This window comes from Rhopalosiphum maidis, chromosome 4, assembly GCF_003676215.2.
Source record: "Rhopalosiphum maidis isolate BTI-1 chromosome 4, ASM367621v3, whole genome shotgun sequence".
In the NCBI taxonomy this organism is placed as follows: domain Eukaryota; kingdom Metazoa; phylum Arthropoda; class Insecta; order Hemiptera; family Aphididae; genus Rhopalosiphum; species Rhopalosiphum maidis.
In genome coordinates, this window is record NC_040880.1 from 47,968,495 (window position 1) to 47,985,301 (window position 16,807).

General features: G+C 23.4%; 2 protein-coding genes across 2 annotated transcripts in view; one reads left to right on the forward strand and one right to left on the reverse strand.

The window, feature by feature from the left end:
• The window catches only part of LOC113559427 (V-type proton ATPase 116 kDa subunit a), a 39,571-nt gene extending 34,890 nt beyond the window's left edge, over positions 1 to 4,681 (reverse strand). The window contains exon 1 of the mRNA XM_026965247.1: positions 4,107 to 4,681. The gene's annotated coding sequence lies outside the window, so the exon portion shown is untranslated. The remainder of the gene's footprint in view (positions 1 to 4,106) is intronic.
• A 1,487-nt stretch (positions 4,682 to 6,168) lies between these two features.
• On the forward strand, positions 6,169 to 13,422 carry LOC113556832 (protein PFC0760c-like). Its single transcript, XM_026962001.1, has 17 exons — positions 6,169 to 6,510; positions 7,258 to 7,348; positions 8,185 to 8,331; positions 8,387 to 8,506; positions 9,326 to 9,520; positions 10,044 to 10,132; positions 10,213 to 10,413; positions 10,470 to 10,703; positions 10,772 to 11,005; positions 11,106 to 11,371; positions 11,441 to 11,613; positions 11,669 to 11,748; positions 11,879 to 12,082; positions 12,175 to 12,403; positions 12,474 to 12,667; positions 12,736 to 12,912; positions 13,067 to 13,422. Exons 1-17 carry the CDS (start codon positions 6,379 to 6,381, stop codon positions 13,373 to 13,375), a joined length of 3,075 nt encoding a protein of 1,024 aa, XP_026817802.1. The 5' UTR covers positions 6,169 to 6,378; the 3' UTR covers positions 13,376 to 13,422.
• The last annotated feature ends 3,385 nt before the right edge of the window (positions 13,423 to 16,807 follow it).

Below are 16,807 nucleotides of genomic sequence, written 5' to 3' on the forward strand. Positions count from 1 at the left end.
TACATTGACTTAAATGTAAGGTATATAGTTTATTTTACAATTTTAGAATGTAATTGTGTTTTGTATACATTTTAATTGATGATAAGAATGATAAATAAAATTATGGAATTTTCATTGTACATAAATTATCTTTACTTTATGTGATAATTTTAGTATTCTATGTCACTCAATATAAAAGAAAGTATACATATGATCCATTATGTCTAGTATTACTTATAAATTATTTAACTAAATAAAATATAATAAAGAAGAATATGTTTCAGTATAAATTATGATTTTAAGTAGAAAAAGATAGTAATATATCAATGTCTGTATAACTAAATGATTATTCTAGTTTAAATTGTATGTATATTGGAATAGTTATAAATAAACATTTTTTTTTTTTATTGAAATATTTACAATTTGTATTTACATGTTATATAATAAGTAAATTGAGATTTGATTGACAGGAGGGGGAAGTCATCCAATGGCGATACTCCGAAATAAACATAATATAACAATACATTTCATTTCCACACTTAAATGAAAACTATACACATATTTAAAGAAACAAACCTCTTAAGACCATAACATAATAGAAATAAATATTATTTATTTGGATGAAAAATCAAAGATTTGCATATTATACCAAATTCTAATGTATTACTTTTCAGCTATTATGATCAAAATTATTTATTATACACATATAATTCATATAAAATCAGTCGAATTTCTGAAAAAATAAAATTATACATAATACCATGCTTTTAAAATGTAGAAACTATTGTCATCAGAAAAAAAAGTTATTTGGCAATAATTCAATTTGGACTTTAACCAAAAAAATCTGAACTAATGTTCATTATATAACTCTTCAATATAATTTTCCATATCACTATTAAATATTTATCTACTCCTGTTTTTTTTTTTTTTTTTAACGTTAATACTACTTTAAGAGCACTGTTTATCAAAATCATGTTGATGTTGAACATTCATTTTACCGTAAATTAATGAAATTATATATATATATATTATAAATACTATAAAACAAATAGATTATCTTAATAAATATTATAGGATTTATTCAACATTGATAAGATACAAAAAAAAAAAAACTCATTTCCGTTACCTAATTAAATATGATGATAGAATATGTACCCACTTTTCTGGGTTATGTAAATATATAGTTATATCAGTATATCAATTATCATTATGCTTAATAACTTTGTTATAAAGTATAATTTAATAGTTATACAAAAATAGTCAATTCAGCACCTTGCATACAATATTATTTTATTACTTTACACAATATTTTCTATTATTTGTTCAAATAATCTAATGTTTGTTAGATATTTATAATATTTATTGATACATCATAAGTGAAACAAACAATTATTTAAACTTTATTGCTGTTTAAATTGTGTAGATTGGTTAATATCACATAGGATATTGAGTTAAAAATGAGTATTAATTTAACCAACATTATTTTTTCTTATTGAAAATATTTCAAATGCATTTAGAGTATTTAACAATTGTTTAATTGAGAATACAATTTTTAAAAAATACCACAAGTGGTTTATATTTATTTATATACCTGTTATTAACTCACAAACTTTAAAAGACCCGTTAAAATATTCAAACTAACACTAAATTATGTCTATACCTACCAATAAGAAAAGATTGAACATTATACTTAAAATAGTGACAAAACATATTTAATTATTTTTTTTGAACTTTATATGTACTACCTTAAAAAGTTATAATAATGATCTGGTATTATTTTAAAAATAATTCCATAATCTGTATCTAATTTATTAATAATTATAGAACTATTTTAAAACATAATGACTTCAAATAAGTTATAGACAACTAGATAAGGATACTTTTAAATAATTGTGTTATATTAATTAAATACCCATAGTTATTATTATCATAGATAAATATGGTGTATAATCAGCATGGACTTTTAACTTCATAAGGAAAAGAAAATATCAAGCCAAATTCTAATTGAGGGAACATAATATACTGAAAGATTAATAGTAATTAGTCACCAATAATAAAATATACCTTATTTTGCTAACATCTTTGGCATTCACATGAATACATTTTTGTTGTCACTTAAAATCATATCATAGAAAGATTTTTTTACTTAGAGATCTAGCAGCTTTATATTAATACTTAATTCTTATATTATTTGAGATTGTAACTTATTTTGGGTTTAGATTATTATTCTATAGTAGATTAAAATTAGATTCTAAAATTATATTGTAAACTATTGGTTTTAAATATTATTTAATTATAAAAATTTGTTTTATGTATATTAACTTTTATTTAAGAATGATAATAATTTTTGATTTACTATTCTTATAAGATATAAATAAAAATATATATAAATTGAGATAGTACCTATCCACAAATAAAGAAATGTAACCAATATATTATATTTATGAATGTTTTACTATAAAAAACTTTAGTAGTAGACTTCAAAAATAAACATATGTAAATAGTTTAATAATATAAAAATATATTGCATGAAATAAGACTACAAAATACAACCAGAGTATTCAAAGAAAAGTTAAATTTTTTTAGCATTTATTACCACTAATTCAGTATTTTAATTGCATGAGCATATTCAATTAAATTGTTAAATAACAAATTGTATATTATATTATTTTTTTCATGACCATAATATACAGAAATATAATATATAATTTCAAAATGGTCAATTTTCACATACATAGTTATTTGACTTAAAAAATTCAACAACATTCTATTTCTAAAATATAATTTTTCTGAATATAGAAAGTATTTGTAATGTACATGATTGTTTTATTAGTAAACCTTTTATGACAGCTATATTTATAAAACGCTCTATGGAATCACTTAAAAATAGTTTACACTATGGTAATTTAAAGGTACTTTACCACCGTTGGACAGATAGATATGACGATACAAATATGTGAACATGTGATTATTAAAATTTTAAACTAATTATGAAACAATTTTTTTTTTATCATTAATATAATAGGTAAATTCGGTAAAAAGTCTGGTTAAAAGTAATATAAGAGGTTATAACTGATAATGAAACAATGTACAGTTAGAGTCTAACGGTTAGACTATGATTATTATGATTTCTGAGTACCTATTATGTCTATTACATGTTATGAATAATATAATATATAATTCTATATTACCTACTTAAGTACTTCTCTGGGGCGCTAAAATCCTAAACCCTTAAATAGTTCAAATTAATATATAATAGCCCCAAGTCAACATTTCTACTTCGTAGGTATGTAAAAAAAATTTGACAGTCTAATTTTACCAAAGGAAACATGGGAAAACATTGATAGCACAATGAACAAATTTGTAATAATTTAATAAACATTTTTACAATTTGATAAAAAAAAACATGTTACTTGATTTTGTTTCCATTGGTATTACCTACATCAATATGAAAATAATATTCAATGTATTCTAGTTAAAAAAATACATAGCTGAAGCTAATTATACTGTATATAGATAGACACCTAGAACTGATACTATAAAATCACCGCGTGTTAACATTTATAAGATAGAATAGATAGATATGATTAATTTGACTAACAAATTAATCTAAAAACTTTAATTTAGTTTTAAAATACCTGTAAGCAGATGATCAAATAAAATATTATAAGTAACCTAATGTGTAAATATTTTTTAAAGTAGGTACCAATTAAACTTTAAGATTAGTCAGTACAACAATTAATTATCTACTTATGTTTATTTTTGCTTAACTAGGATAGTGTAAGTTTCAATAGTTTTCTCTTGCATTCTAAACTATAGATTAGTTGGCACTGAGTTTTGAACTAATGATGGTGCTTGATAACATTGCCACCTTATACCAATATACATGCATATTAATTAATTAATTATCTTTTAATTAATCTAAGTGTATTATATGATTTACATAATATCCAAGAATAGATAAAATAAAAATTATTTATTAGGTACATCATAGGTAATTAATTTTTAATTAAAAAAATATTTAAAAAGTTCAATACTGAAAATTAAATTATATTTTGGAAAATAAGAAACCATACGTCGAATAATGATCATGAAAATATAATATAGGTAATATAGTGTGGTCTTACCATAAATTTGTAATGACTATCTTCTTGAAAACTTGCTAAAGATGAATACTTTTTACTTGTTATTTCACGTTGCTACATACATGTAAGTAGATTTAAAGTAGGATAGATTTTCATAGATTTGATTTATTTTAAACTGCAGTATCAACGAGGTTCAGTGCTTCATGACATAAGTCACTTGAAAAATATTCAAACATGGGAGGTGTTAGGGTGAAACAAAATAATAGATGCTCGTTAGGACAGCAGTCTGGTTGGTCGTCGGGAATACCGAGTGTAGACATCGAAGGTATCAGTCATGTTCTTCTCATTCGACTTTAGGACACCGGACAACAATACGAGATATACTATACAATAATATTATTTATACACCAAATCGCACAAAAACTATCTCGGTTACTCACTATTTTAATAAAAATTTAGGTAATAATAATGAAAATTTAAAAAATGATTCAGTCATCATACAGGCGCACAGCACGGCACGGCACACGGACTACCTACGAAACGAACACACTAACTTGAAATGAAACGTGAAAAAATATTATGTACACAGGTAACGTACATAATAATAATAATAATGATAATAATAATTTTTCGTATTTAATATACAACACACACACACATACATACATATATATACATGTGTGTATTTGTGTGTGTGTGTGTAATTCATATGTGAGAAGAACCCACACTACGACCTGTAGATAGTGAACTGTAGTAGTAATAGTATGGTAGTAGTATTAGTAGTAGTAGTAGTAGTAGTAGTAGTAGTAGTAGTAGTAGTAGTAGTAGTAGTATTAGTAGTAAAGGTAGTAGTATTAGTAGTAGTAGTGTTGTATATAATATAGTGATATATATATATTATGTACGACCGATTGTATAGACTTTTTTATCACTAGGCAATTAATGGGACAGGTTGTGCACATCAGAAAACCAAAAGTTTGATTAACCCTTTCGTGATAAAACAATACCGGCGACCCGAGCCGGTACCGGCAGGTCATGACGGCTGATCATAGAGTACTCTATACGGCTGTTCGACATTTGAAATAAATTTATCGCAAAAATGACGAACCAGTGGAGGCCTCGAGCTTGCGATTTATGACTTTATTTTAAACTTATCACTTAAATATATTAAACGCATCTCACAAATGGCACGTTTTTAATTTTGACGCCGATTATATTTTATTCTCAAATGAAATCATTTATTAACTTAATTTATTTATTTTTCATTTTTTTTTTTTTTTACATCAATAGATAATAGATAATATTATATATTGAAATGGATGTAATGTTGGGTAGGTATACTAAGTATATATAAAAAAATAAGTTAGGGAAAATTGTGTACAAAGTAAAAAAAGTTTTGACTGTTTTTATATGGACTAAATTATATTTTTGTACTAAGTACACTTAACATTATTCTTTGTAGAACATAATTGCTACAGTTGGTCGATATATTTTGTATTAAAAAAAAATAAGTATGAATTGATTTGACTTCTCCAAGTTAAAAAATACGCCGTCACGGTTTTTGTTCTTCTCTTTTGCAATTATTTTTAAACGGATTACATACCCATACCAAAAATAAATAAGTAGGTACTTCATTTATAAATATCAATATTTATTTAGATTATTATTATTAGTATTATTGCTAATATTATAATTGTCTATACGATATTACAATTGAAGTAATTGAACAATCATTGTATTTTTGTGGATCGGTTGTTAAATGTTAAAAGTGTAAGTACTGTTAGTTTGACTTTGGAGAAAAACGTTTACGAATATTTTCATTATTTTTAACTATTGATCGTTACGTTATAACAATATAAATATTATTCCTCTTCTACTAGTTTTCCCGCCATTTTCGACAAGTTGAATATGATAAACTGATAACGTTAGTCGTGGTGAGTCGTTATTATTTTTTACATTTTTGATAAACAAAGATTTACAGGCAATTACTAAATTTAAAATTATGTATTATGATTTCGTGTTATGATATTTTCCAATTTTTGACATAGTTTTAAAAATTCTATAACTTTTGACGACGTCGTCGTTTTTTTTTTTTTTGTTTTTTTTGTTCATTCCATTTTGCTATACTGCACTTGAAGATTACATTAATATAATTATAATTATAATATTAATAGCCATTACAACAACTAGATTAATTGAAAATATTAATAATAAATGTGTACAATGTTACTTCACTATATCTTACATTAGTAAATGGACATATTCTGTAAATTTAAACAGTGGTTGTGTGTCGTAGTTTTCATAAATTAAAAAAATGAATAATTTTGAACACAATGATCCCGGTCAGAGTATATTCCAGGGCTCTGATTTGGCCAGTATTCAGGTGAATAATAACTTCCAAGATGACAATGAAGATCATTTGGATATACAGAGACTCGATCAAGAGGTACAGTTGTTTTTAAATATGTGTGTTTACAGTTATATTTGTATGTTTTCACAAGCTTTTATATGCTTATATTATTTATGCATTTTAAAATTATTATTCTTATTCAAAATTTCATACGATTAATTTTACATTATTTTTTGTTTATTTTGATAGTGCAAAATATTATCAAACATACTTTTTGTTTATATGCTACAAATTAGTGAATTCGGTTTAATTATTAATAGTAATAATATGTTAAATAATATGAAAAGCTTTCAAATATAATTTATACCTTTGAAATTCATCACTGTGTATAGGAATATCAAATATAGCTAGTTTAAATCCATAAATCTTTACTAACTATCTACAAATATATTATAAAAATATTAATACAAAATAAAACATTTTTTTTTTTCACCAAAACATTCCTTAAAATGTAAGTACTATACCTAATATTTGTATAGTAAAATTACTTTAAATATAATATTATCTAAAACATTAATAAATTCACTTAACACCTTCACCATTTATGTTATGTGATATAATAGTTACTAAAAACATTGTATCAGTGACAGATTAATATCAAACGAGGTAATACAAGAGAATTTTAATGTTAAATTAGGTAAAACACCTAGTTTTAGCAAGTATAATTTAATGTGCATTGATTATATATTACTTTACTGATGACTTAGTAGTAACACACAGAACAAGGATTTAAACAAGACTACTTAAATTTTTAAACAATTAAAATGTTTAATATTGTTTCAGCTCAAAATAGAATTGGATGAAGTTTTTAACGAAAGTGGAGCTAATATGAGTGTTATTAGTTCAAGTCATTGTAGTGATGCTTCTGATGAAGGTAATTAAAAATTTGATTAAGGAATAATATGTTAATAATTTATGTATTATATGCTTAATTACTTATATAAATAAATTATTTGAGAAATGAGAGTTCATTTACAGTTAGTTAGGTATGGTGAGGCAACTTGATAATTTGTATTAAAATTATCCAACTTAATTCAAAAATTTGATAGGTTTATTGAAACAATTAATTAATTACATTTATTTATATAGTATTATGTTCTAGAAGTCCTATATCACTCTTAGTATCTCCATGGTAAATCAATTTATTTAAATATATATATATTTTTTTTTAATAGCAATTAGTAAGAAAACTCCAATGAATGACATTATTTTTAAAAAATATTTAAAATAATGTCCATCTTGAATATTTAAAAAACCAAATTACATAAAAAAATTGAAATGTCATTCTATTGGAATTTTCTTACTAATTGTTATGAAAAAAAGCTATTTAAATATATTGATATGCCATGAAAATATTAAGAATGTACTAAACTTCTGGAACATACTATATTAATAAAAAAAAAATCTTATTCATAAAACTGTTAAATCAAAATTATTGGAATATTTGTTTTGTGTAACAACTTAAATATTTTATTATTTTTTAGTTTAGTCATAATTCTTAGATTATTAACTTATGTGTAATAAAGTAATTGCTTATTATTTTTTTATAACAGTATTGAGAATTTACACATTTTGAATAGTGGTTAATGTTTTGTGTACCCACATTTTGTCACTTGGCAACCATACCAATATAATGAATACATTATTTTATGCTTTAATTAAAATAGGTATAATATGTTTATAATATCATTATAAATCATGTTATTTCAGAACTTGCAGAACTTGAAAGTAATGGAAGTCATTCTCGATCTATTCACAAATCAAAGAGAAAAAAAGCTTCAATGCGTTCTAACCCAACCTTTCAACATTTACAACATTATATGAATACAAACTTTCAACCTGATTTTCATGGAGATGGTAAATGTAAATTCTTGATTTTGTAATATTCTAATAACTCATTTTAATATTTTAGGCTCATATCCATCACCAATACCACAATACATCCCCCAAGTCAAAAGTGATAAACACGGAGATAAACATATCACATCTAATGACGTTGCACAAAATATTAGCAAACAGTATGTCTATGAAGGTAACATAAATTTAATATATCTCAAATAAATTAAAAATTTTAGTTTGCTGGGACTAATACTCTAAATACAAAATTACATGTACATAGAATAATAACATCAATAAATTATTGTATCACAAACTAACAAAGTACATTTATAAATTATAATTTATAATGTGTTATTAATGAGGTTTAATGAAGTCAACACAATGTGAACTGAATCCGATGATTATTGGTTTCCTATAATATGTTGATTTTAATGATTATGTTTTTTCAAACATCATTACTGAAATTAAAATAAATGATTATTTAATTACTATATATTGCATATTTCCGTTATTTTAACATAATGAAAATGAATACTTATAGTTTTATACATCAATATTTTTATATCAATTGCACTAAATTATTTATTACTGTTATTATTATTATTATTATTATTATTATTATTATTACATATAAATTATAGTATATTACAGAATACTATCTGTTTTGAAAGTGAATTTATATTTATAAATAAAAGATCAAGAGTTGTTACTAGTAGATTTTGAGTAAAGCTTTGTTAAATCATTATTCATTGATATTTCTTTAACATTATCTAACAATATCAACAGTTTATCATAATGCTTTACAAAAATACTGAGTAAAAGAAAAAGTTATTAATTCAAAGTCTCAACCTATTTTTGAAACAACTGTTCCTTTATCCAAGACAGGAATCATAAAAAAAAATTATTAGTAAAACTAATGCATTACTAGCTTTGTTTAAAATCTTAGATTTAAATAAAATATCAAACATTAGGTATTTAATTAAATTTTTTTTTAATATTCATATTTTTTTAGGAATTTCAAATGAAGCTAATTATGAAACATTGCAAGCTCTGTATGAAATGAGGCGTGGTGAAGTAAATAGATTAGAAAAAGAATTATCTGAATTTAAAATGCAAGCTGAAGCAGAAATTGATAATTTGCGAAAAAAATTGTTAATCAATGAATCTGAAGGTCAAAGGACAGTCTTGGAGTATCAGCATCAATGTGGTAATAATTTATAAATCATTATAGAAACAATTTTTATTACGGAATCTTATATTGTTGATAACCATGATATTTAATATAAGTGTAAAAATTATTATTTATTGTACTTCTTTTAGAATAGTTAATTGAAATTCATAAATAAATATACATAAAAAAAGTATATTTTATTTAATTTAAAACTCTTGCATAAAATAAATTGTTTTTATATAATTAATGTGTATTTGTACTGGTATGAAAAAAGATAAAATTTAGAGAGCTCGCTCTACTAAATTGTAAATATAGAGTGACCCTGTCATTGAGTAGGTCAGTGTAATGAATGTAACAACTTTGAATTCTATTATAAATCATGGCATACAAAAAAAAAATGTATTTGCATGGAGATAATCTTAGTTATAAAAATTGAACTTGTTATAAATTTGTAGCAACAAAATAATTTGTGAATTTTTATGATTTTTATGAATTTTTTAAAATTTTAAATCTACTATTATCTTGCAATAAATAATATTATACTTTTATGTTGTTTTAGAGAATCTTAAAGAAAATATTGAACATTTGGAAAATCAAAATTTAGCTTTGAAACTTAATGTAGAAACAAAAGATAAAATGAATTCTAAGGTTGATTATTTAAATAAAATTTATAAATTGATTATATATTATTTATAGTTTTGTTTAAAATTGTTCAATATTGATTATAGCTAACTAAAGAACTAGAAACAATTCGCATTAATATGAAAACTCTCGAAGAATCACTTACCAATCTCTCACGTAATAATGGTTCAAGGCAATATGATACAAATGTGGACTGTATTGTAAATGATTTGAAAAAAAAGCATAGTCAAGAAGTTATTAATTTACAGAATCAATACAAAAGTGTTATAGAACAATTACATTTTAAAGTATGGTTGGTTGTTTAGTTTAAAATGTATTGTTTTATTTAGTATATTTTTTATAGGATCGTAATTGTACATTGTTAACAAATGAGCTAAAAAAACTGCAACAAGAACACCATCGTATTATATCAGAAAATAATGGTTTGATTAATAATCTAAAAAAAGAATTAAATGCAGCACAAAATAATAAACTATCAGTTTCCAATAACTATGATCATATTTTAAATTTAAACAGTCAACTTATTGAATGTTCCAAACAAAATGAACAGCTAAATAATACATTGCAAAGGCTAACAGTTAGTAAAAATAAGTTTTTAAGTATTAGTTAATAATATTAAATTTATCCTTTAGTTTTTATGTTTAGGTTGAAAACGAAAAACTTCATACTAATTTGAATGATTCACATGTTGGTAATAATTTGCAAAATGTTAATGATGGAAGTAACTTAGAGGAAGATTATCAGAAAAGTTTAGAATTGTTGCAAAAACAAAGAGATGATGTAAAAAATTTAACAGAAATGTTAAGTGTCAAAAATAGAAGCATTGCTGAATTGGAAAAGAAAGAAATTACATACCAACATTGTATACGTAAAATACAGGTAAATATATACTTTATATTACAGTTGTCCCAGGTAGATTATCTTATTAAAAATTAAAATGTATATATATTATTTATAATGATATTAATTAATATTTCAGTTAGAATTAGAGAAATATTCTTGTGATAAAAGCCAAATCGGCGATCATTCTAATCATTGTGAAACACTACGTAATGCTTTAGAATTGCAATTAGAAGATACCATGTGCAAGCTAATTCGAACAGAAGAAATGTCTACAGTTTCAAAACAAATGATTGAAAATGATAAGATAGTAAACAATAATTCAATTGAGGAATATATGCATTATCATCAGTCATCATTAGAAAATATTTCAAAACAAAAAGACGAGGAAATAGAAAAACTTAAGTATGTTTCAGAGTGTTATGAAAATAATTAAAAATAATTTTTATTATGTTTATAATTTAAATGTACTAGAAATCGAATGGAAGAATATATTAAAGAAATTGATGAACTAAAACAACTCTATGTTAAAGTGTGTTCAGAGAAGGAGAATAATTTAAATGAAAAAGAAAGATTAGAAAAACGTTTTGATGAATTGTCTTCTCAATTTGAAACACTAGATAAACAATACGGCACTGTAGTGAAAGGTATATTAATCATAAATTGAATAAAATAACAATTTTTAATTTTTAATTTTTATAGAAAAAGAAGAATTAGCAATTACTTTAATTGGTTTAAAAAAAGAAATAAGTGCTGATCAAGATTCTTTTCAAAAACAATCAGTAAGTTTTTAAATTTATTAGTTTGATTAAACAGAAAATGTTAAATTCTATTGCTATTTATCAATAGTAATGTATATAGTATATGCACATTTTTATTATTTAACAATCAAATGGTTTTATTTTTTTTAAGTTGATAAAAGAAATTGAAGATTTAAAAAATGAGTTAATATTGCATAAACGTCAAAAAGAGATGATTGCTAAATTAAAAATTGATTTGATTCAATCTAAAGAAAGAGTATTGTCTTTGGAACAGCGATTACAATTTGAGTGTGATTCTAAAGTCGCTACTTATATTGATCAATTAGAAAAATTAAAAATAGAGTATGAAGAAAAGGTAAACAAAATAAAGTCAACATTTATGCTTTATATATTTATTATGTTTGAATTTTAAAATTTTAAGTGATATATATGTTGTAAATTATTTAGGTTAATGAATTAAAACAAGCAAAAGATATAATTTATAAGTTAACCAATTCTGATTTACAAACTTCTTCAAAAGTAATTGATGATGAAAAAACTTTGAAATCAAAATTATTGGATTATGAAAATGCATTGTCTAATATAGAAAGGAAACATAAACTTGCAATGAATGAAATGTCATTCAAATACAAAAATGAATTAGATGAATTGGAGATGATTTATAATAAAAAATTTAGTATGTAAAAAATTCAAAAATTATTTAGGTATTTAAACTAAAAGTATCAAATTGTTTTATCACTGTTTAGATGAGGAAAAAGTTGCTTGTGGTAAATTAATTGAAGAGCTTAAAAGCAAACATAAGATTGAGATAGAAACATTGAACACTGTGGCAAAACAGAATGCAGATGAATATGCAAAACAGGAAATTATACAAATAGTTGCTCATCATAAACAGCAGTTTGAAAAAGCTAAAGAGATTATAACATTAAAAAATAATCATGTGAGAATACATTTGCTTAATATTTATTTTTTTACCTCTGTATTTTTTATATATCTTCTATGAAATAGATTAAAGAACTTGAAATTAAATTAGAAAATGCCAAAACAGAATTTTCAAATAAGATTCGTCAGTATGAACAGTTTAAGGAAATGCATACTAGTTCATCAAACATAAATATGCTCAAACAACAAATTGAAGAAGAAAGGTCAAAATTTGCACAAATAATGACCAATTGGTCTCAAGAGGTAACTTCAGCTATAAAGAATAATAAAATAGTGTACTTTATACTTTATAGTTTACAATATTATGTTTATGATTTATATCATAAGCTTTTAAATATATTAAAATTATATTTTGGAGAATTCTGTTAATTATTGTATTATATTATGTCTTAATTAGATGCGTCAGATGAAAGATAAATTATCTTCAACAGTATCCGAGTTGGAAAAGTTACAGGCAAAGTATACAAAAGTGAAACACGCTGCATTGGGTTATAAACATGCCAACCAAAAACAACATCTTATTTACAATGAATTATTGATAAACTGTGTTCGTTTCCTGGATGAACTTAAAACCAAAACTGATGAGCTTTTGACACATAGAGAAAATGAAATTCAACAAGCACTTGATGAATTTGAAAATGATTGTAAACAAAGACGTTTAGCATTTAGTAATTTTAATAAATTATCAAGTCTTAACACTAGTTGATATTTTGTAAAAACAATCATTCTGTATAAATGTTTTAAAATATTTTTTTTATTTACTAACCTTAATGTTGTTTTTTTTTATTAATTCAACATGTTTATAATTATTTTTATTAAACATTTAAGTGTATTAACATTTATTTTAAATACAGTTAGTTTTTTTTTTTATATAATTAAAATGCAATTTTTATTTTGTTTACTTGTATACTTGTAACCTCAGCAATACCTAAAAATAAACAAAGTTTTAATTGTATCTCTTCAATGAGTAGGTCATTGTAATGGATGGGCTAAATTTGAATTCAATGACCAATACAAAATTATTGCATACCATTTAGGTACATAACATGCATACCCCACTCACCCAATACCCATTAAAAAAAATGGATGACTGCTACTACTGTAACTTATCTTAGTATCAGTAGATTAGTAATAACCTAATTAAATAAAAATGTAATGACTACCATGAAAAATTAGAGTTTTGTGTAGAGTCTTTTTTTTTGTAAATCACCCTTGAGACACAGGATCAAACTCAATATAATATTTATGAACACAATAATCACAATAATATTTATGGTATTCTATAGAAATAAATATTGATGCAAATTACATCAATAATTAAATCTGTAGGTAATACTTTCAATAGTCTTTAAATAAAACTATACTGTTGCGTTTATAACAAGGTAAGTTTTAATACTTACCTATGTTTGGGTACCTGGTCATAGGCATTATCTCTGAAGTCTGAGTGCAAGAATATGCTCCTAATTCTTAGATAGTCTGAAATATTTAGGTTGTACAACAGTACCTTTTATATATCATTTTGTCGTAATGTTCGCACACAATTTTGTTAAGGTTTAAAAGTTATTTTTCTTCAGCCGTCGTATGAGATTTTGTACTATGAAATATGAATAGCTTTTAATTATGAATATGTATTATAATGTATATATTTAGATATAATATTATACATATTAGATTCAAGATTGTATAGCTATAGCCTATAGGTAGTGCCTAACCTACCTATATAATATTTTATAGATATTAATTATTTTATTATAAATAAAAAGGTATATTTTGAATTTTACTATACTTACACAAGATATTTTTAAAATATGTTAATTAATTTTAAGATATTATAAATAATATCTATTTCTACTACCTATAAAAGTATGAACCTATTCAGTATTTATTTGGTTTTACGGTAATACTAATACAGGGTGATTCTTTTATCATAAAACACTTATTTACTCATTATTTCAAAAAGTATTCATGTTTTTGAAAACATTTTTTTACACAGTTTCATAAGTTGTTAAAAAAACAACGTTTTTATTAAAAAAATTATATTTTTAAATATGTTTTATCCTTACATTCGCAGGCCACTTATATCTAATGTACAACCTCAGTAACTGACTCGTCCTGACTTTTTTTTCTGACATCAAATAATTGTTGTATTTTTAGTAAAATGTTAATTATAACAAATGATACGAGCTAAATATCAAAATAAAACCAATTGTAATACACTAATACAATGTATTTATGTATCTATTTAGCTAGTTGTAATTTGAACATTCGCTATTAGCACTCGTTGTATTATAGATGATATATTGACGGGTACGTTTAAGATTTTCGTCCTTTGGAGAAGACAATTTTGATACCTCCCAGCCGCCATTAGTGTTTTTTCTTTTTAAAAATGTTAAACCCTTATTGCACACATAAATTTTAGAGTTGATCATTATTATTATAATTATTAATTAAAATTTATTAGTTAATTGTTATAAGTACATAGAATATAATATATATAAAAATTTTACATTTTTTTCTTGATTGTTCCAATGATTAAAATTTTATAGGTAGTATCATTATAGTTTTTAAATGATATTGTTAAATCTGCTTCGATATTCAACAATGCCATTTGCCATTGCCCACTAAGATCGGTCGTAATCTACCTTCCAATATACGAATACACGATCAAATATTTTTGATTCTTTTAAAAGTTGAAAAAGATTTTTGATACCTAAAACAAATTATAACTGCTTGGTGATTTAATATTTACATAAAAATATAAAATCATTCTTAAAGCAATAATAATAAATGGATAGGTATATCTTAGTCGAGTCATTTTCTTTGATAAATATTACATGATTTAAATTCAATTTACATTTTGTTTTCTATACGTAAATTTCTTAAATGTTTTCTAAACTGGACACAATAATATTCACTCGGAAAAGATGTTTGTAAATTATTAAAATAATTATCTTGAATAATTTTGGTCTTCTCATACACATCCATACTGGTAATTGTGAATTAACTATTCGAAATCAATATTATAATAGATTAACTATTCAATCACATCTAAAAACGTTAAAATTAAATATTGAGAATTCAATTCTAATGTTTGTTTGTCCTCCTGTATTCCTGTGATGCAAAAGTAAGCATGTTCTTATATAAGTTTGAATTTTGATTTGCGAATTTACGATGTCCAAACAGTTCTGTCAATCATTAATATTAATAATTATAAAATGCATGGTAAACTACGTAGTTTTCAAAATGTATTAAAGTTATAACCAATAACCATGGAATAAAACATAAATACATAATATATTATCGCCTCTTGGATTGAATATACCTACAGTATGGTCAATGATAAAGGTAACAGAAAATATTTCGAATGCGTGACCACGAGGCCTGAATTGGCTGAATTGAATGCTGGTTTATTTAACTGTATAAAGGATTTTATTTTACATTTATTTTCTCCATTTATGTGTTTAAATTTGAAATAAATACATTTTTTTAAATTACTTTTACATGGCGTTTTTTTTTTGTCATCTTAAAAATTGATAGAGATAAAGTTTTGATTTACGAAATATGAATGTTATATTTATAGTAATTTTAACAAAACCTACAACTTTACAAAGTTTCATACGATTTCGTACTTACAACAATACCCCTAATTTTTCAATAAAGTCATAAAAAGTCACATGAAACTTTGTAACATTTTGAATTATCTATAAAAAAAAGAAGATAAATACAACATTCATAAATTGAAATTTCATTTTCACTTTAAAAACACATTCTCAAGTCTGTAAGTATAAATTGTTTTAAAAATTAATTAAATTTAAATTTAAAAGAGAAAGAAAAAAATTGGTTGGCTTCGCGTGCGTGGACATTTTTAAAAAAAATGTATAAGTATATCTACTATTCCTTTATAATATTATGTATATAGTTAAAAAATTAGGGTCATGTGTTCGAAATATTTCGTGTTACCTTTATTTAATTGTTGAACACGCTGTATTTTATATTATAATTTTATTATTATTATTGTAAAAAAATCATCCTTTATTATTTAGTTATAAATAGGTTTTGTTATTAATACGCAACTATGCGATAAATTGAAAAAAATTGTTAAAAATAAATAAATTTGTATGTGAAGCATGTAGGTACC

Coding starts and splice junctions, on each gene's coding strand:
- LOC113556832 (XM_026962001.1), top strand. CDS start 6,379: ATGAATAATTTTGAACACAATGATCCCGGTCAGAGTATATTCCAGGGC. Junction 7,349..8,184: donor TAGTGATGCTTCTGATGAAG/GTAATTAAAAAT, acceptor ATGTTATTTCAG/AACTTGCAGAACTTGAAAGT. Junction 10,414..10,469: donor TAGAACAATTACATTTTAAA/GTATGGTTGGTT, acceptor TATTTTTTATAG/GATCGTAATTGTACATTGTT.